Consider the following 22,133-nt stretch of genomic DNA (forward strand, 5'->3'; position numbering starts at 1 on the left):
GCCGCCTTGGTAACGGCCGGCGGCTACGGCCATGGAGGAGAAGGAGGAGGACGCGGAGGCGTCGGGCTCTGAGGTGTCCGTCTGCCTGCAGAGTATCCTTCCTCCCCGCCGCGGGGTGCTCTCCTCGCCTGAGGCGGGCGGGCTGCGGGGATCCCCGTCCCCTCGGTGCCCCCTTGTGCCCTCAGCTGACGGCCCGGGGTGGGCAGGGGCGGGAGCCGCGCCGCGTGCGCTTACCTCATGGAGCTGGGGGGAAGGGACGAACAAAAGTGCTATGGGATAGCGCTGGAGAGGGTGAATGTGCGGAGTTGTTGCCGGTGTTGCTGCACCCTGACTGAGCCTCGGGGTGACGTTATCCCCCCGTAGAGCTAAAAAAGTTCAAATTCTTTACTGAAAGCATCTTCTTGTCTCCTGCGTGCTTGCGTTGGTGGTGAAGCACCAACGGTGACCCCGGGGAGGAGCCCATTTCCTTGCAAAACACCTGGTGGGTTTTAGCACGCTGTGTCCACAGTGTAGAAAGGATTCCGTTTGCTGTGGCTTTATACAGAGCAGAATGGCTTTGCATTCTTCTTGGAACTGTGGAACTGTTATGTGTTGGCAGCTTTTCAAGGTGGGTTTTGCTTGGGTGACCTGAATTCGGGTTGTGTTGCTGGGTCAGCCCAGTTCTGTCCTTCCCTCTGTAGCAGTGCTTAGCTGTGAGCTGCCAATTCCACACAGTGCTAGCGGTCAGATAGTCCTTACTTCAGAGTTCATCGGGCACTGCCAATACCTTAGTTTTCTTGCCAGAATTAGGATGTAAGCCCGTTAAAAAAAGAAGAAAAAAAGGAGAAGATTGGCTTTGTGAGCTTGTGCCTCAGTTTCTATCTTGTTGAAAACAACACACCTGTCTCCAAGCTGTGAGGTGTGCTGAACAAAGCATTGTGTCGGTATGTGGTTAAACCAATCCAGCAACAACACAGCGTTTGCTGGGGGAATGCAATGGTTTTAAAGCTGTTAAAACAGTGTTCTGTGGTTTAATTGTACTCCTCGCTGTCAGTATTTTTCATTTAAAGCTTTAGTCTGCGCACTGTTACTTGCATCAATGCAAGGAAACAGAGCTTCTCCTTGCTTACTTCTGAAAGTGTTTGCTTGTGAAGGTGCACTGCAGATAGAGCTGCATGGAAAGATCTGATAATTGTGGAAAGCAGCAGCCAAGGTGGGAGTTTGAGCTGAAGAACGACTTGTAGCCCATGGGAAAGATAGCTTTAGAGAAAATAGTCTAAAAGGACTGGTAAATACGGTTTGGATAAGTTGAGATGTCAAGAATTTGGTTTAAATGTCCTTTATTTAAACTAATGTTCATAAATACTTTACTGTGAAGTGAAGAAGAGGCTTAGGAATTCCAGAGAAGTGCTCAGATGTTTAGTTTTTACATACCTATCTGCATATATATGTATATGGAAATAATCACAGATTTTGTTCAGAAATGCACCCAGGTGATCATGCTGTGTGATGTGACCATTCTGTAAAATGGGTATGTGTAGTCCTCTGGTAGTGGTGGAGTATCTTAATAAAAAAGGGAAGTCTTAGATATTACCCTAAAATGATAGTATTAATATGTCTTTGTCTCAAATTCCCATCTCTTGCTGTCCCTGTTTTTAGAACAGTAAAGGTTAGCTGTGCCTTGCTTATGCTGTGCCTTCATGCCTTGCTGTCATTCCTGTTTTCTTATGTAATTAGCAGTTCAGGTGGGCATTTCTCTCTCTCTTCGTTGAGTGTACGAAGCCCAGGAATTGGGATTTGTTTCACTGCCACATGGTCAGACCCTGGTCCTCCATGTTCCTGCTGGCAGACAGCTGCAAGCCAGCCTTATGCCCCAGTCTCTGGCTGTTACCCACCTTGGTTAGGATGCAGCTCCTGAAAATCTTGCCAAAACTATTACCATCTGAGTTCTCTTACATCATCTTGATGGGCGCATACGTGTCGTGGAATACTGTGCTGAGAAAAGGTGCATTAATTGAACTGTACGCTGTATTTGATCTGCCATTCAAGTCAAAATTCATAATCCAGATTAGTTGCGTAATGGAGAACAGGTGTAGACCTGCTGAAGGTAATTGCTGCAGGGTGGGACTCCTGTTGTTTTTGCTTGCTTTTCCCTCTGAAAGAAAACACAAGAAACTTTTTTTTTGTGAGTTCCTGCATAGTTCAGGTTTTAGAATTTAAATTTGAGAATCATTCAGGTTAGAAAATGAAGTTTTTACAGAGGAGGAAACCTAAGCTGCAGAGAGGCTGTGACTTGCATTCAAGTCCTGTGTTCCACATCTGCAGTAATTAGGGAAGAAAATATGAGGGCATATCTGTTAACAGGTGTTTGCCTTTACATACCTAAACCTAGGTAGGAAGTTCTTAAGAAGCATTCATGCCAGCTTCCTATTTATGTATACAGTTTTTGCAGAAAGCATGTGGTGTAATTGTGCAGTTTTAGGTACACAGATGTGCTTTGGCTTGATTACTGAAAGTTAGGCCTTTATTCATGCAGAGATTTCACTCTTTTTGTTTTTGTTTGCTTGTTTAGAAAGGAAAATGATGCCTTTCTAACTGTTATGTTAAGACCCACATCTTTACAAACCAAAGGTGGTTGTTCTTTTTGTGAGAAGGCATGTGAGCCTTCTGGATGGTTACAGTTCAACTGATCGCTTGCGTGCTGTGGTGCTGGGATCTTGAATCCAGATGGTACTTTTGCATACGTTGTACTGCACAAACTGTACCAAAAAGCTGTATTGGTTTTTCTTGTTTTGTTTGTTTTAGTTGAAGACTTCAGGTTTGGGAAGTGATATTAAGCTAGAAAATCATGGCTTTTCCCCCATTTTTATTTCATTTCCTTTTGTAAAAAGAAGTTGCCATTTAAAATGGGTATGTGTGAAGCAGTGAATTGCCAACTGTTGTTCAGAAGTTAATTTCTAGTTTATTTACGTGGGTCATTTGTAGGCTAACTAATTTCCTAGGGAAACAGCAGTGCATCTTACATAAAACATTTTTGTTATACTTCCAGGAGCTGCAAGGCTGGTGGATGAGATGTTTATTTTAGTTTCCTTTTACACCATTTGTTATTTTAATGGAAAGGCTGACTCTGAAGCATTTGGGGGAACTGTAAATAATTTGCACTGGATTTTTACCATTTCAGAGTTCACTTATCTTTGTACTGTGGATGTGCTGTGATTATTATTTAAGGCGCTTACATCGGCTTTGGTGAATGATGCAGTATTCGGTGTTTGATCTCAGATGCTCAATTTTGAACTCATCTACGTTTGGCGTGGTTAAGAGCAGGGGTGAGGGCTGCTCATCACAGCTGGTTGTCCTTTGGTGTTCTTTCAAATTCTAACAGATTGCATGCATCAAATGTTTCAGCCTTAACAGAACCTGCAGAAATTACTATCACAGACTACTCTACGGATGATTATCAGTATGAAGAGGTAATTTGCTATTTTGATTATCTTACATGATATCTGTAGTATTCATGTTTGATTCTTTTGTTTCACTTCAACATGAAAGTACCCCATGAGGAGGAGTGAACCACCTTTTCTGAAGTGCGATGATGGTTTTTAGTGGTCAAGAGAAGATTTGGTATGAGCTTTTGTTATGCCTTTCCTTTCAAAATTAAGTATTAGAAAGATACAGCTATTTCCATTTCAGCTTACTGTTAATGAATAGAATCATAGAATCGTGTAATGGTTTGTGTCGGAGGGGACCCTTAAAGGCCATCTAGTCCAACTCCCCTGCAGTGAACAGGGAAACTTAAAGCTAGATCAGGATGCTCAGAGCCCATTACAGCCTGACCTTCAGTGTCTCCAAGGACGGGAACCAAAACATAAACAGGGCAAAATATTTTTAATGGGAATGAGATTGTTTTCAATAGCGGTAATGGAGATAGAAACAGCTGTGCTTGGGAAGATTCATAAAACACTGATGCTGGTGCTCTAAATCCTTTCATTTAGGTGTCAGCAGATGATGAATTCAGTCTTCAGGAAGGTGACGAGGATCTGTCTGAGGTTCTGCAGGCTGTTCAAGAGCAGGCTGAAGATGCTCACATTTTAGTAAGAACTTTATGACAAATTGATAAGACTGCCTGTAATTTAGCTGGTATTATTGGGTTAAAAATACACATCATCACTTATTTGAATTATGGGATATTTTGTGGAAAAGATTACACTTTTTAGAAATTTCTGAGACTAAACGTGTCATGATGGAAAAAGATCCCTTGAATTACCTGTGTGCCATCTTTCTTTAACTTTCATTCATTTTATAACCCATAAACAAAGTCGTATTTCAAATATATAATTTGTTTTAAAACATTAGTAAAATCAATAGGTTTTGTTTTATTATGTGAGTAGAATGAATGAGAATGTGATCCCCCACACAAGAAAGCAACTGGTTGTACTTAACACCCACAGAAACGTGTACTTGAACGCTTTGCTGAAAAAGGTTGTTTCTACATTAAAAATAAAGAAGGTGCTGCTATGTTGTGTTAAGTCAGAAAATTATCATAGAATCACGGAATGGCCTGGGTTGAAAAGGACCACAATGACCATCTAGTTTCAACCCCCCTGCTATGTGCAGGGTCGTCAGCCACTGGGCCAGGCTGCCCAGAGCCACATCCAGCCTGGCTTTGAATGCCTCTCGCACTCAGCATTAGTTTTCAGTGCCTCTTATGTTTACAGTTGGATTTCAAAACAGTCATGTGATAGTTTGGAGTTGCACACTGGGATCATTATATTGCATTTTTCAAAGTACGATCTGCTTGAATTTACTGAGTTGTTGCAATCTAATGGTGAAGTGCTTTTCCCTGTCTTATGGCCTCGTCAGTAAGCTATTATCTTAGTCTGTTTTGCAAAGGCAAAATATTACTAAGTTAAAATTCTGAATGATTCTTATTATCGGAATGGAGGAAAAATCTGTATTTTCTTTTGCCCCAATCAGTTCTGTGTTTGAGATGAAACTTGGAGTAAAAGTTAGCAATATCAAAGTCTCAATGTGTTTTGAAGCTGGATATGCCTGACAGTTAAGGGAAGGACTTCAGAAGGTTTAAAAACTGATTGTTAACCAAACAGTGGATAATGCTCTTCAGGGGTAACTGCAGTTGTACCTATTTCAATGTGAGAACTGGCGTTCAAATAAGAAGAGAAACTAGGAGTAAGATCTTGGATCTGTCATTTTGACAGTGGAATAAAGAACTAATATTTTACTTCTCTTGATTGAATTTTAAGAGAATGAAACAGCATCTGTCTCATTTATTCCAACTGAAGAAACTTAGGTTTACTTAAATGAAAAGAAAACGTAGTTGAATTCAAATTCTCCTTGATTTTATGCTTATGGTAGCAGGTGTCTGTCTTGGCTCATTATTTGGAGGCTTCATTTTTTTTTTCCATAATTTTGGTATTGAAATCATTATTTCCACCTTTAGACAGACAGCTATGGAAGCAAGAATGAATATACTTGCTAGTTCCTGGATGGTTTTCATAAGGATGTGTTTTGTGAGGCTCAGTGACTCCAGTGATGCTAATTCACTGGAAGAACCAGGTGCTGCAGCACATGCTTTCACTGGCCCAAGTAGAAGCACCGTGTCCATGGATTAATACTGAATCACTACTCCAGCTAGGAGCTAAGAAGCACGGTGGAAGGCTGTCTGCACATGATAAATAACTGGTGCATTTTTTTTTTCCAATTATCAGCTTTTAAGCTTGGCTAAAATAAGTTACATCAGGTAATAACCGCATCCTCAAAGAGCTTCACTGCAATAGTTCTAAGTGATTCTTGCATAGAGTTGCTGTTTATAGTAGCCTGTATACCAAATTCATTATTAAAGATTGCATTTCAGTGTTTCATGCAAATGTTTTTTTTTTTTAAGAAACTTTATAGAGGAAGTGTGGATCCAAGTGATCATTCAGAAAGATTCTAGCAGTTTGCCACGTGCGGGCACTTAACTTAGAAACTGGGGGTATTTGTAGTTACTGCAGTTTCTTTTACACTCTGTAAGAAAAAGGTCAAGTGTAACCAGGAAAATCTAAGAAAAATTCTTATTTTCAAACTTCCTTCTGAGGTAATGAGCACTAATTACTAAATGAGGGACAGCAAATGTAAGCAAATGAGATGATGCGTTTTACCTTCTTCTACAAATTTAAAAGATTGGTGTGTATGAATTAAATATGTCTCTGCAGTGGATATTGAGGCTTTTCCCCCCCCCTCTCCTGGGTTTGTGCCTGGGTGCAGTGGAATTGTTGGTCTTTTGAGGAGTTTGGGGCTCCCTGACCTGGAATTGCTGTTTGCAGAGCATATCTTCGTGTTTGGATCCTCAGAAATGAGGCAGATGGAGCCCTCATCTCTGAATGCCGTTTCCCCCCCGAGCTGGGGGCAGTTGATACAAAGTAGAGTTGTGCAGGCTAAGACATGATTTGCTTACTAGTGGTTGTGCTTACTGTTTCTGTTGTATTTGTCCTTTTCTGTCACAACTCATAATTCATTTTTGTCCGTTCTCCTTGCTTTAAGACATTATAAAGTTATATCAAGTGTTTTGAAAAATGAGTATCAGAATATTTTGCATATTAAAGGATGTTTTCTGCTGGTAGAGACCCTAAGAAAAGGTTACAAAACTTCTAGAAAATCACACAGATGAAAGAAAGCAGAGTGAATTACTTTCTTTAGTAGATAGAGCTTTTGCGCTTGTGTTGCAAGACCTTTATTTTTTAGTATCTCAGGTGGTAACCTGAAGTCACATTGCCATCATTAACCCTCTGTTTTGCTGTTTAGGTTTGATGATTTTGTTTGATCTTGGTAAAAAAACTTTGAATCTTTTTTTTTGTTTGTCTCTGCTTTTCTGAGTTTTACAGAAATGTTCCAGCTTGTTTTCCAGGGAAATTATTTGTTTACCTGATGTTAATTTTTCTTCACTGAGCAGAAAGTCCTCCAAGTACTGTGGAAATCTATAGGGTTAAGTGCTTGACGATTAGTTTGTTGGTCATGTGTGCAGTCCTTATGCTGGGAGTGTTTTGAGGATTCTAATTCAAAGAGAAGTATTTAGTTGAGAACAGATAACTTCAGGGATTCTGACTGTTTAGTCAAAATAGTGTTTTTGTCTATGTAGCTACTGTTGGGTGTTTTTTTGCACCCCATATGTTAATTGCCTCTTCCTCATATCTAAAGAGGTAAATATACACAGAGAATCACTGCTTGCCATTCTATGGATAGTCATCTAAAGAAAGTGCTTAGCCTAATATTGCTTGTGAGGGCTGCAGAAGAGCTAGGACTTTCCCTCTGCGTTCCTGAAGCTGTCTTCCAGTAGCGTACAAATAGACTGCATTCATTTTTCCCTATGCTATCCTCTGCTCAGTTCCTGAAATGATTCTCGGTGCTAGTAGCTAGCTAATAAATTCTCCTCTGCACAGATGAAATGGATTCCTCTCGTATTTCCATTTATTAAAAGAATCAAGCTGTGTTATTTCTTCCAAAGACTAGCTTTATAGATCTGCTTGGGAAACTACAAGGAATGATATTAAACATAGACATCAGACTTAGAATAAAGAAAGAAAAGCAAGAATAAGAGTGCAACTGCCATGTCTGCAGATGTACTCTTTGGTTTACATATTGCCACAAATAGAAAGTAGACCTGTCTGATATACTGTATTTCCACTAATGAATATATACTAAATATTGTGTTGTACTTGGCGTATTGTAGTATCCCTGCTATTGCCTTGATCTTGCACATCCACTTTTTCTGTCTGTTAGGCAGGTTGCTTGAATCAAATGCTTTGTTTCATACAAAATGGCAATGAGATCATCCAGTGTAGAGAATGCTGCATGTTTTTATCAGGAGAAATGCTTTTATCTCCAGGTAATTTATGCAGTCATGTTGATGGAGCACCTCCTCCCCTCCTTCTTCTCTGACCTTGGTGCCTGCAGGGCTGTCTCTCTCCCATTTCTCACTCCTCTCTCCAGCTGCTGTTGTACAGCAGTTTTTCCCTTCCTGAAGTCTGCTCTCCCGGAGGCACACCCAGCATCTCCCTGAGGTGAGCTCTGGCCAACAGTGAGTCCCTTTGGGAGCAGCTGGGGCTGGGTCTGATATGATATGGGGCAGTACTGGGCCCTGCTCTCAGGGTGCACTCTGCAGCCCTGTCTCTACCAAAATCTTGCCGTATAAACCCCATCCATGGTCCCACTAAAGAAGAATAAACTGCAGAGGTCTGGGATTGTCAAAATTCCCTAGGCTAGACAGTTGTTGAGCTCAGGTTTTCTTCTTGCTTCATTTTACTAGGGAGGACAGGCTTTGTGCAGTGCAGTCTTAGTAGCTTGTGTTGTTGACCAAGTCCATTATAACGTTTTGCTCAGTGTGAGGTTCCCTAGACGCATTTAGGTATGTCAGGTAACTCCCAAGTTGCAGCAGTCTCCTTCACCTGATAATCTTTAAATGGCTTTGAGAGGGGAAGTTTCAGACTGTATTGTATTTTACTTTCATAACTCCTCACGACCTGAAACCCCTCTGGATGTAGTATCAAGCTATGCGCTGAGTTGGCTAAATGCAGTTAGGTGAAGTAAAGAAATTGATATTAAAACAGTAAGGTCTGAAAGGCATTTTTCCTCTTGTATAATCTCGGTTTTGTTTTGATTCAGCTCTTGGCAACTGCCCTTGACCCATGAGTTGACCTTATGGTAGGTGTTGGTATGGATGGTGGCGCTGGAGGAGCTGGATATGACGCCTTGGTGTACCATCTGCCTTCTGCTAACGCCTGTAGGGATGTTGTCTGACACTTCATTGTCTGCATATGGATATTGAGAAGAAAAGGAAAAACTGGTCTTTGTGGGGCTTCCGAAGTAAGATGTCTCATTATGGAGATGCAGCTCTTTCAGTCTTTCCATTGTATACATCATTATATTAAAAAAAAAAAAAAAAGTAAGCCATTTTACTGTCATCTACAATGCAGATGTCCAAGGTGGAGCACAGATTTCCTCATGGGTAGTTTTGAAGGTTGCCAAAAGGACATGCAAACTAACATTTCCTTTCTGCTCAGTGATGGAAAAACATCCATTAGTTCAAATAGTTTCAGACCCTTAGCACTTTATGCCAGGTTCAGAGTACTTGCTTAAATCAGGTAATTTTTTACTTAGTTCCTATAACCTTCCATAAATCTTGATACTAGAAGGTATTAGATCAGTGACTTTAGACTTGATAAGCAAAGAGGAGGGAGGCATTCAACTGTACTCCAATAGGTCTGTGGCTTGTGATGACTTCAGAAATAGTGGTAACTACATTTCTCTTGTAGGTTTAATAAAAAATATCGTATTCTAATTTCAGGCTTCCAAATCAGTTCTGACTTCAGAGAAATCGGTGTCTGAAATACCTGAAGCGATGGATGACTTCTTCTGCAATTTTCTGGTCAGTTTTGGTATGTCCAGAACCCTTGACTGCTTCCAAACTGAATGGTAAGACATTTTAAATAACAGGATAATAGGATATAATAGGAATAATAGGCAGTGGAGCTCAGGATTCAGATGCTTCAGATATTTCAGGGTGTATTTCCAGAAAACTTTCAGAATGAGTCCCAAATATGTAGTGCTTTACTGAACAAATAAATGTGTCATATGGAAACTATTGTTTTTAGGACAGATTTTCCCAAAAGCTGAATCCAGGGAGCTACTGAACAGGTACCTTTGAAGGTGTCTCTGCATTTCACCTAACTCCAGGTGTTTGCAAGCCTGTAGTGATCAGGGCCTTGGGCCTCTTTTGTGACCAGTGAAGAGAAATCCCTCATTTGTGGTATATTGTTTAAATACGCCCATATCTCCATTGACTACCAAAGAAGACTAGAAACCAGCTGCAAACCAGAAATTGTTGATTGATGGAATAAGTCCAGTGCAAAATGACCACCATTTCATTTCAGTGGTGCTGAGAAGTACCGTGCTTCTGTTACTTCCTTGCTTTCCAAAACCTGGGTGCTCATGTAAACGCTGAACACTTTGTAGTGTATTATAGTACTAAGTCTGTTGTACTTGTTTTGCATGATTTTGGATGTTTTTCATAGGCCTGGTATTTTAGAGTAGAATAAGCACGGTCTTTGACACTTTGTATGACTTTGTATGTCAGTCAAAATAGTACAGTAGTTGGCTTTCTTTTGTTTATTAATTTCAGTGTGACTTAAATGGTCCTTAGAGAAGGAGCGCTGTGGTTCTGTACTTGTTTCAGCAAAAGGACTGATATGAGCAGCATGAGTTTGAAAATGTTTAGTAGTTTTTATGGGAAAAGATAATTAATACTAGGTGGATATAATAAATAGCGACCTTTTTGTGGAACTACAGCTTCCTTTGAAGCATTTACTGTCTGAATTTATATCAGTGGCAAAATTCAAATTGCTTTTTAACAGAGCAAGAGCAGGTTTTAGCAGGCTCTATCTTGTAAATCCTTAGGTGTACATGCAGTTTTTTTTCCCTCTGTGAGTAGTATGTTTAATCTCAGTAGTGTTACAAATAAGCTCAGTGTGTCAGGATATAGTCCTACTGTATAGCGACTAGCTGCGTTAATACCTTATTTCAAAACCTTACTTCCTGTTGGTCTGGGATAGATAATTTACAGTATTAATGAAAGCGAGAGCAGATTAGTGTACTCAGGTTCCTCATTATGTATTGGGACGACTCTCTTGGTCTCACGCTGTGGTGATCAAGTACTAATGGAATTTCAAATGAGAAATTAATTAACGAAGAAAAAAATTATCAAAAGGGCTGCTTTGAAATAATTGTCTGTCTAAGATCTAAAGGTCACTTAAATTGAAGCAAATTATCTGTTTATTTCAGAGTTTGAAAAAACATTATGGTTTGCTGTCCAGCTATATAGGATGTCATGACTGTTTTATTTTAAGGCAAACTCATTATTTCTTTTATAACATTCTCAGTGATTTTCTTAGGTATTTTTTTGCACATTTTTGCTTCCAACTATGCTTTGAAGAAATTAAAATTAGAGTTAACATTAAATTACATATTCTAAAAACAATTTAAATTTTCTATTCCTTTGATATACAAGAATTTGTAGTGCTTTTGTTGCTCATGAAATACACTGGATTGACAGCTCTGCAATATGAAGTGCATGAGCTGATCAGCTGTGAATTGATGTATCTGACAGTCTGTAGCTCCTAATCCCAGAGAGCTCACTGCTGCTGGCAGCCTGGTACCAGTCTGACGAGCAGATGAACCATTTGCTGCTCACACACAGCATGGAGTTATCACTGCCTTTCGTTACTAAACTCATTTGACTGGTTATCTCCAAGTGTTTTAGAGACCTAGAGATGTTTCACTTGGGAATGATATGAGCCCTGCAGGCTGATTACAGAAACATGATTTGAAAGTTCTTTTCTTTTTAATGTGGTTAAAGTTGTGAATAAACTTACATGATCGTACAAGGTGAAAAACTATCTGATTCTTTAGTATACCTTGAAAAGATTGTCTGAGTCATGCATAACAGAGCATTTGAAGCAAAGCTGCTGTGCCCTCCCTGAGTATAAAGGTAGATTCATTTATAACCTTTCATGGTAGAGGAAAATGGATGTAGGTTGTGATCCTCCACGTCACAACTCCCTGAAGACAGTGGAAGCAATCTGCTTATTTCAGACAGACCTAAGTTTCTTCTGTTTCTTCTGTTGTGGGTCCTCCTTCGCCTCAAAGTTGTATAGTGCCATTACTGTACGTTGTGCCCCAGGCTCATAAACCCTGAAAGAAGTGGGGCTTATTAGTTCCAGAACTGCATCACGCTAAAACAGACTCAGTTTTTTCAATTAGAACTGGCAAAGAACACTCAAGTAGCTTCAAGTTTGCTTGCAAAACCCAAGTGGACATTCATATTCTCTTGTTCTTGGTGTTAGGCGTCATGCAGGGTGACTGTCTACAAAGATAAGAATAAAAATCAGTCGTTTCCAGCTTTTCCTTTATTCCCTTTTTGGGGTCATTCAGAAGAATCAGTTCTGGTTCTCAGCTTGAGCCTGTTATGATTGAAATGTGTGTATATAAATGTCAGCTTGGATTTAGAGGGCACTTGCAACTGCAGTAAGTGAATGCACTTTGCATATTTTGGATCAGAAGCAAATAAAAGTATTTCCTGATATTGTTTGTATACACTAGTTATACATTCTGTTTGTAACTTCTCACTTAATCACAGAAGCATAAATTTATATTTATTTAATTGGTCTCTTGCTGCAGGAGACAAAAACTTAGGTTCTCTTTGTCTTAATCTAGTTTTGCACAAGTCACTTGCCTACAGAGCAAGCGTAGCATAATATGAATTTTCTACTTATATGCCACAATAATAGATTGTAAGAATACACTAGGGCTTTGTTTTTTGTGCTTATTTCTTTCTTAGCCTTCTGTTGAAACTGTTGAAGAGGTTATCAATTAAAATGATAATTTTCTGTAAGAAATTCTTGTAAAAGCTGAAACTTGAAATTATAGCCCCTGAATGCATTTCTAGGTGAGTTATCCCTTGATAAAAGATTTTCCTCAGCTATCTATCAGTTAGTTTAATTGCATGGCCTGCCTGCAACCTGATTGCTTTAGAACTCTTAGGAGCTTGAATTCGGTGTAATTGATACAGTAGTAATGTATTATTGTAAGTCAGTCTGCTCTGGGCTTTGATCATAAGATCATAGTGGGCCATCTGTTCCTGCAGTTTCCAAATTCTCAGTTAATTGTAAATGGCGATTCAAGAATTATAACTCATTTGTTCTGAAAACCTTAGAAAAATGCTCATGTGTGCACAGAACTAATTTCATTTTGCGTCACAGTTCCTTTCTATAATGGAATGAAGTGAGAACAACAACTAATTGGCAGTCAGGTGGGCATGCAGGAGCTGCCTGAGTTTTACAGGACTGGCTCGATGGAATGAAATCTCATGCTGCAGTCTTGTTCTGTGGTTTTCTATTCCACTTCTACTGCATGCCCAAAAACCTTCATTTTTGGGAGGGCTCTTACATGAGAGTGAGTTTATCAGCAATAATTGTATTTCATTAAAATTATCTTTCAGAGTTTTTAACTCTTCTGGAGGCTAACTTCATCTGTTATCCATGTCTGATGTGTCCTCATGTAGAAAGTTGGTGTTTTTCATGAAGTGCAGTGAAGAAATTTTCCTGGCAAATAGAGGAGTTCATAGATTTATGATCATTGGTAATGAGAAGTGCTCTTCAATATTTTTGATAGGAATTGTATCTGCACATCAGTGAGTACTCGTAAAATAAATGAGCTTCCTTCTTGGCATGAGAAGTCTGTTGCTACTGTAATTTGCTTAAGAAAACAAAGTGAAGAAGCGATGAGCTCTGCTTTGGATACATTCAGTTTAATCTTTCAAAATCCTAATGTCTTTTGGTGTCAAATGTGAATGACAGCTTAATCTGTAGGAATGAGCGTTTCTGCAGCTACCCATAGAATTCAGATAAACAGCTGACTAAAGGAAGTCATTTGGATACAGGAGGTTCTAACATTCCCCTTGATTTTTTTGAAAGATCTCAGGTAACAGTTGCTGACTAAATAAGGGTCCCATATTCTGTAGGATTTCTTGTTTCTGCAGCATGGCTCATTGATCTAGGAATGCTGTGCTTACTAACTGCTGCGTTTCCTCTGAAAAGGCAAATAATGTTCGTGCCATTCCTTTTTGTGAGTTTCTACACAGAGCATCTTCCAGCTGCAGCCAAGATGAGCAGGGATAAAGATCGTATGCTTGGTTTTCATCTGATAAGAACTACTTGTAGTTTTGCTGAACTGATATCATGGCTGCACAGTGCACAATGTCTTTATCTTTAGTGTATCTGTAGAAGTTTGTACTAGCTGAAGGTCTTGCCCTTCCTTCTTTAAGGATAGAAGCAAACAAAGAAATAAATGTTTTGTACTTACACGAACTGGATTCCAGAAGAATCTCTGCAGCATGTGTGCGCGTGGAAGTATCTTATGATTGTCTGTATGTGCTTGAACCGTGGGATGTTTTGGAATACTTGAACAGATCCTCATAGCTTACAATCATTCCTTGAACAAGCGTGGCTCTGCAGAACATCTTTTTTGATGGCAGTCACCTTTCTGCTGAATCCTTTCTAACATTACTGTTTTCTTTTTTTTGTTTAGAAGGCACTTAAATACTTTCAGTTGCTCCTCATTTAAATGTCTTTAAATGAAGACTAAAATTAATGGTGTCAAAGCTTGTCTTTTTATTGCCTCTTAGGTTCATCTTAGCTTGTTCTGTTGATGTTCTTTCAAAAGATGAACATTACTAGAAGGTACCTATCTGTGACTGAGTGGCCTGAGTCCCACTGGTGTGGGACAGCACTATTGTTAATTGATGCTGCTGATAAAAGTGGTAAATGCCTTCGGTTAGGAAATACTTGCCTTTACAATTTCTATAAATGCTGCCATGAGAAGGGAAACACCAGTGAACTGAGAAATAGGAAACGTGGGATAAAATCTTCTTCCATCTTCCCCTAGGTATGAACTCATAGAGAGAGGTGTGTTCAGAGCCAAAGACGTTGGGTTTGTGCCAACTGTGTATACCTGCAACCAGCAACTGAAGGCTGAGAATATGCGTTTGAGGGAAGATTTGGACAACTATAAACGTGCTGCTAAGTATGTTATTTGGTTTAATGAAACTGTGATATACGGTAGTAAATGACCAGATAAAGTAAACCCAAGTACCTAATAGAAAGAATAAATTCGTGTTCATTATGCTGGCTGCACATATTTTATACTTCTAGGTGACATTTACAATTAAAGCTTAATTTTTTTCCGTGTTCTGTTGGAAACCCAAATCTTAGGTTTATTTTATCTTTACTGGGTTATAGAACATAATTTTCAAGATGCAGTGATCAGAATAAATTAATACAAAGAATCAAGAGGTTATAATTTGTAGAAGTAGGAAGTAAATTATCATATGTATTATGTAGTAAAATATCATACTATAAATTAGAGCTACTACAAAATGTCAGCATAGAAAAAAAACAGTTTACTCTCTTTTTAAAAAGAAAGCAAAAAATCAATCATTTTGGTCTAAGCAGGATATCAGTATAAATAACCTTCATTGATTACATTTATGTGTAAATTGCAGTAGGTGGTGTTACAAGTCAGCTGTACTAGAGATATAAGAAAGTTAAAATATTTAGCCTATATAGTGGAGATGCAGACTTTTCTGAGGAAAGGTTGATCTTCACCTGTTCTTTGGGAATTAACCCTAAGAGATAATATCACACTTCACTTTGATTTTTCCTCCTGCATAATTTCAAAATACGCTCCTGTAGTAACCATATAAGCAACAGCCATGAATAAGACAATCAGCCAAACAAAGAAACTCTCCATCTTTCTGGTTTTCATCTAGATTGGTCAAGATATTTGTTCTCATTAAGATTGCTCTTCTATATGAAAAACAGCTACTTAGATCTTAAATAGTCATTATCACCAGCAGTGATTATAATCAAATTATTTTCCAGTGATAATGATTTATTACCTTTTAATTGGAAAAATTAGTTGGCTGTTGTCTAGTAGCTATGTAAACAGCTTTAATAATGATGAAGTCAAATAGTGCACCATCAGTTAGACTGGAAGATGGGCCATATATAAAACACTTCTATGCATGTACTCATCTTTCCTACCAAATACACATAAGTAAGAGCAAGGAGAATCTGTATATTGTAAATACTCAGAAGGGTATTTTAAGTTTACAGAGGAAAGTGTCTGTGTCCCCTGGCTGTATGTAGAACATGCTGAAAGAAAAACAGGTTATTGCTATGTTTGCAATTAATTTTGAAATTGATCTTTTCCTTCCTGCTGTGATACACAGAGGATAACACCTGAGAATAGTCTGCACGCTGTTGGGTAGAGCCTAGAACTTTCCTGGTGTAGTTTTCTTCCAGAAATGCTTTAAACACATTTATTTGTAGGGCAGTGGGACGCTTTTCCATCTGTCTGTGTCTTTCTCATACGTCCTGCTAACTCTGGGGTTTATAATGCCAGAATCCCTATGGATTCCACCTAAAGGAATGGAGGAAAGGTAAGGAGGTGAAGAGTCTCCGTGGTTTTGTATGCCACTGACAGAAAACCTCAAAGTATGCTTTTTTTACCACAGGGCATACTAGCAAGTCTGACACTTGGATACAGTACATATGTGCATATCTGAATATGTATTGTATGTGAATTCAGCACACAGTAGGAGGAAGCTAATACATTTCTCATCCATTTTCTGTTTGTGTAGCAAAGCAAAAGAAGCTTTCCTAAAAATGCAGAAAGAACGTGACTTCCATAGAATGCACCATAAGCGAGTGGTCCAGGAGAAAAACAGGCTTATATGTGACATTAGAAGGTAAAAAATAAAAATAATAAAAATAAAAAAATTAATGTAGAAATAACATCTTCAGTTGTTACCTGGTGTATGGGAACTGTTGGGCTGTTGGGTCATGGCCTGAACCAGTGATTGAGCATCTGGTGAAGAGGCATGGCTTGCCCTGGGAGCACAGGTGTGAGCATTCACTTGCACGACTGAAAGTGTGGACCCAGAGACTACCCCTCTGTAACCTCATTTAAGGGCTGGTAGCTGAGGGGGGAAGATCTCTTTTGGGACATCACTTCTCTCTGGGAGTTTTCGATGAGCCCTCACCTTTGGAATGAGGTAAGCTATTCTCTTCTTAATACTGGTTTATGACTAATGCCTTTCACTGGTTGGCTTCCCGCCAGCTTTTAGGACGTTTTCTATTTCTCTTCACCTGATACACCTGGAAATAAGATAATATAGTGGAGTTTAAGGTACTGAAGTAAAGCTAGTTATATGAAATTTACTATGACGCTTTGATTGCAAATAGGCCCAAATAGGCCGTTGGTATTGAGTTAAACTAATTCATCTTATAATACTTAATTTCATAATTTTGTCCTTCAGAAAACATAACAGAATTCAGTTTACTATTGTGTCTCTTTCCCTCAACATGTAGAATGTGTATGTTGTCCATATGAAGATCACTGGGCCAGCTGAGAAAGTTGAGTCTAGAATCTTTTTTTGCACATTTATGCAAGCATTAGTTTTAAAACAGAACTGTAGAGTGCTTTATATCCACAGCTCTAAACATTTCCTAGAATTCTGGCTTGTCACTATTGTTATCAGTACATGCAACAGAAGCTATGAGTTCTATGCATTTAATTTTCAAATTTATATGTATTAATGCAGGAGAGCACTGTTCACTGACTCTGTATGTCAGCATTTTGCAAAATGCAGTCTTTTTGAGGCTGTTAGTGTCATGCGTTGTACTGATCGGTTTCTCTTGAGAGATGATATATCTGACTTCAATTTGGTCTGAGAAACTAAAGTGGTTAAGTATTCTAAATATAATGTTCACTGCCGTTAACGAATTGTCACCACGTTACACGTTTTGCGTAGATTAGGATCTCAGTAGTTTGGGGAAGTTATATAGACAGAAATCTCTGGTTTATCTCATTTTTGAGGAAGCATTTGTCTCTTCTTGTTCACAGGCTGAAGGCACATTATGCTTCATACGAACCAGTGCTGAAGCAGATGACTGAGAAATACCAGTCTGCACTGAGGCAGAAAATGTTAACTAGCTTGGAGAGAGACAGAGCAGTTGGGCAGGTAAAATGATGGCAACCACTACTTGTGAAGCTGTACAAAATGCTTTTGGTAAATAATTTGATAAATACATAGAATATTTATGGTAGAGCAACTCACTTGTGTGATAGCTTGAAGCAGGATATTTTAGTGAGTTTCATTTTATTTGGTAATACGTTAATATTGAAAATATGTGAATCTTAGTGCTCTAGGTAGTAGTTCTCATCTGTTGCTGATGCTTGAAGAGCAGCACTAAGTAATGTGCAGCTGCTGCACATTCATTCTTTGTCAGCAGAGTGAGGAAAGGTGTGTTATTACTACAGATTCATGTTTCCATCTGTGCTTTTAGAAATCTCCTAACTTTATTACTATTTATTTATTTTTCTCCTAGCTGTAACCAGGAATTATCTTAATGTATTTTTTCCTAACTAGTAGGTACCAGAGATCTGGTGACAGAAATAATGGAGTACTATTTTGCTTCTGTAATCTTATTTGATGTATGGGTTGGTATACATGCCATTCCATTCCATTAGCAGAAGGTACTATAAGCACAGATAGGATGGATGAAGAACAGAAAATTATCTTTGCTGTGTTTAGCTAATAGGTTGTTTGCTTAGAAGGAAAAAGAAACTCTGAAAATGTATTGCATTTCAACAGTAGCATTGGCTGTATGTGGGTGACATGAAAGGAATTCAGCATGCTGACGCTCTCTTCTAATAGTCCTCATCTCTCATTTCCTCCTTTCCTCTGCCTCCTGTTTTGCTCAGGTCACCTGAGGGCTTACTTTTAAAGTGTTCAATAAATAAAAGAAGATGTCCTAAAGAAAAAGAAAGGTTACTGTCCAAATGTAGTTATTCTGACTCAGGAAAGTAAAACATAAAATATTTCCAGTGCTATGGAATCTCAGGACTGTAAAGGGCTATTCAGTGCTGAACTGTAAGAATTCTGGAGCGATGGTGTTTTTGTAACAGCACCATATTTTGTGGCATTTTTTATGGTAAAGCTGCATGTCATATTGTACCGTGAAATTAAAGATCAGTGATAGCAGTGGTTAAACGCTGATTGCGGGGTTTGGTCCCAAACATTAAATGTTGCTGCTTTGTTTTAATAAAATTATAGAAGTGTTTTGAGTAATTGTGGATGGCTTGCCTTTTATCACACTGCTGCATTGGATGTTTCCAATATCTAGAATTAGGTGTAATGTTTTTAGATTACAGATAATAATCAGAAATTTAAAAACAAATGTATGTAGCTTAAGCAGATATCAGTGGTAAGTGTTGTGAACAGAACAAAACGGAAGTTCATATAACCTCCTCTTGTTCTCTCCTCTGCTTTACATTAGGTTACAGGTTTGCAAGCTATATTACATAATTTACAGCCCGGATATGCAATTCAGATTCCTGTGAAAAAAGGTAAAATATTTCTAACAGCAAACTCAGACTGTTTATGGGCTTTTTTCATGTTGTGGTGTATTACAAAATCTGATGTAACAGTAAATTAAAAATACTAACACTAAACAGTTTTATCAGCTGTCTTGGTGACAGAGCAGCAATTTTATTATGTGAATATTTTTTCTGGCTGAGGGCAGTGGGGCTGCTTGTGAACAACATGAATATGAGTAAGTGGAAGGACTTAATATTAAGAATCTGTATTGTCTGATTTTTGTTATTTTATCTACTAATATTCTTTTTTTGTTGTTCTATGAGTGGATTTTTGTTTTTTTTTTTTCAGTTCCCTGTAGGAAGGTATATGTGATGGTATGGGAAAGTTTTGAAAATATTAGTTTATCTAGTGTATATCTTTAGCTGTATAATATGGCTTCAAACAACTTCCCTGTTGCTTTGAATAAATGCATGATTATTAAATTTTCCTAACTCTATCACAAAAAATACTTGGGCACTTTATTGTCCTCTGGTTTGCTAGGTAAGTGAAGTCTGTGTTACCACATATTTGTGAGCACCTCTTCTGCTAATCATTTTGTACCTGTTTCCAATTTCAGTTGAATTTGATGGAGAGAGATAAGTCTGAACGAAACTGGGTTTAAAAAAGACTCATGAAAGTAGATGAGATGATAAAGGGAAGCAGTAAGCTCTATTCTCTCTGACAACAGAGCATTCATAGGAGGAGAGTATTTTGCACCTAGCTTCTGTCATGGGCAGTACTTCAGATTTGACATTAGAGAACTCAGACCTTCTAAGTCTTGTAGGTATTACATACCATGCAGCTTCCCAGCAAAGCATTTCTTGCAGTTAGGACTTAAAGAAGTCCCTTGAAGCACACCCAATTATTTCTTCTGTTTAGTTAAAGAACATAGCCATTTTTATTTCTATATGGCTTTGGAAGGGTTCTGCAGACTTAAGGTACAAACTAAGCTGTGATTTTTATTTTGTACAGAAGCAAGTAGTGCTAAATCAAAAAAAAAAAGTTTTGTGAATATAGATTTCATGTGTTAAAACAGCAGAACACTCTGTTATCTTCCTGGTTTTGGATTCTGATGCCTTTTTTTTTGTATGAATTAATAATGTATTCCTCAGTAAGGTGCATTTTGGGCCCCCAGAATCTCTATGGCTATGTGTGTTGGATATGCTCTCCGCTGATCTTTAAATCTTGTTACAACTAAAGATACAAACCCGTGTCCCACTGGAGTGAGCTGAGCTCATTTTCATTCCACTTCAGACAGTGAGGTAGAGAATGGGCTTTTTGTTTTGTTAGTCCAGGAGAAGGGCAGATAGCATTCGGCTTTTCATTGTACTCTGGTTTGCAAATACATACTGTGGGTTCTTCCCCATGCTAGTGTTTTACATTATAGATGCCCTATCTGTCTCTTTCCTACTACACATGCTTTCATTTGTTATCTGAGCGAATCCAAAAACTGCTCTCAGGCTGCTCACAGTTCTTGTTTATTCTTCAGAAATCTTGAGAGCACTTAATAATACCAAAAAGTGACAAGCAGGGGAGCACTTTATAAATGAAGAAAGAAAAAAATAAAGCATTCAGTTCTCCAGCACAGATTATTAAGCTCATCAGCCTCCCAGGTGCTTATACAAGCTTTAATTTTCCTCATACCCTGTGTATTGCAAATTAAGCAGTAAGTATTTCAGTTCATTTCTTGCCAGTACTTTGGCCGCTAATATTACATAATTCTCACTGCACTCTGTAGGTCACACTCACGTCTCAGTGGGTGATATTCTCTGATTCAGATACTTTTTGTTGCCTCTTGAATTCTTACTCGTTCTTACTTGAGCAGCAGCAGTGCATGGATACTGGTGAGACATTTGCTGCATTTTTCTCTAAATTTAAGTTCTTAATTTAGAAGGAACCTGTGCTGTTGGACTGGCAAGTCTCTGCTGTAAGGAGATGTATGGCTGCATTTTTTTTTCCAGTTCCCATCTCTTCAGGACTTTGTTACTTTGTACATTGGTATGTTTCAACTAGAAGTCAATGAGCACTCAGATTGGCAACTTTGCCAAGGTGAGATGCCTTTTCTGGCCAGCTGTCTGCTTTCATTGCAGCATGGAGCTTGGAGGTGTGAGGATGGCTGTTTGCCTGGCAGCAGGAGGTTGACTATCACTGCTGCTGCTTTTCTCCCACGCAGTAGCTTGACAACGCAACACCTGGAACATTGACTTTGGCTGGAGGGCATTGAGGGTGGCTAGTACCTAGGTTGGGAGCTGCTCAAGAGTTAGAAGTTTGGAATAGTAGCAGTGAGGTCCAGCACAACCAATCCATTGTGGGTTGTTTGTTTTCAGAGTGAACATACAGAGTATAATTAAGAACAAAGGGAAGCTTCTCAGAGCTTGCATTATAAATGTGTATCTGGCAGCTAGGTAGAAAAGCAAGTGACAGAATTTAATGTTAAGTTTAGGACAACAATTCTGGGTATTTTACTTAGACATTTGATGTAGCTACCCTTAGCCTGATGTTTTTCAATAAATTGAATGATCATACAGGGCATGTAATTTAACTTATTTACTACGTATTTTTTTGTTTGTTTATGTCCTGTTGCCAGTTAGACTGCCGTTTAGGTTTGCAAACAGTGCTTGTACCCAAATCTTCAAGAGGTGGTTGTCTTCAGGTGTTTTTTAAATGCTTACCAGCTTAAGGCTTTGTTTTCTGTTCACTCACCATGTTGAGAATTGACAGGAAGAACAGTTAACAGTTATAGAGAAACTAATCTGTGCTTAGAATTAGGACTTGGCCACTTGGTGGGATTTTCCTATGTGCACTCAGAAGTCAGTTCTGAAAGATAAATTGGTGTAATTTGATTTTACATTTTGAGTTGAGATTATTTTTAAAAAGGGTTGGATGATTTTTTGCAAGAAGACTTGCATTAAAGCCATTCAGAAAAATGGTGCCCTGATCATACATAGAGGAATCGAATTATCAAAGAGAATTCCAGATTTATTTATTTATTTATTTATTAGGATATTGCTATATATTAACAGAGTATTTGCATCCTTATTTGTGGATCAAGACAGAATGTTAAGTGGTTCTGTAAGAGGAAAAAAAAAAAACACTTTTGCCTGAAAGAACTAAGCTATTTTGG

At 38.5% G+C, this 22,133-nt stretch overlaps 1 protein-coding gene across 2 annotated transcripts in view; it reads left to right on the forward strand.

Annotated features, from left to right (window-relative positions):
• Positions 1-14: 14 nt before the first annotated feature.
• SPAG16 (sperm associated antigen 16) overlaps positions 15-22,133 on the forward strand; it is a 348,220-nt gene continuing 326,101 nt past the window's right edge. Inside the window, exons 1-8 of one of the 2 annotated variants that reach the window (XM_421865.8) lie at positions 15-92; positions 3,403-3,449; positions 3,972-4,070; positions 9,320-9,447; positions 14,473-14,610; positions 16,229-16,336; positions 17,494-17,611; positions 18,930-18,999. In XM_421865.8, coding sequence (XP_421865.5) covers positions 32-92; positions 3,403-3,449; positions 3,972-4,070; positions 9,320-9,447; positions 14,473-14,610; positions 16,229-16,336; positions 17,494-17,611; positions 18,930-18,999 — 769 coding nt within the window. In that variant the 5' untranslated portion in view covers positions 15-31. Of the gene's footprint in view, positions 93-3,384; positions 3,450-3,971; positions 4,071-9,319; positions 9,448-14,472; positions 14,611-16,228; positions 16,337-17,493; positions 17,612-18,929; positions 19,000-22,133 lie in introns of both variants that reach the window. The other variant, XM_040703739.2, reaches the window with a different exon arrangement.

The sequence above is a fragment of the Gallus gallus genome, chromosome 7, assembly GCF_016699485.2.
Source record: "Gallus gallus isolate bGalGal1 chromosome 7, bGalGal1.mat.broiler.GRCg7b, whole genome shotgun sequence".
NCBI lineage: Eukaryota > Metazoa > Chordata > Aves > Galliformes > Phasianidae > Gallus > Gallus gallus.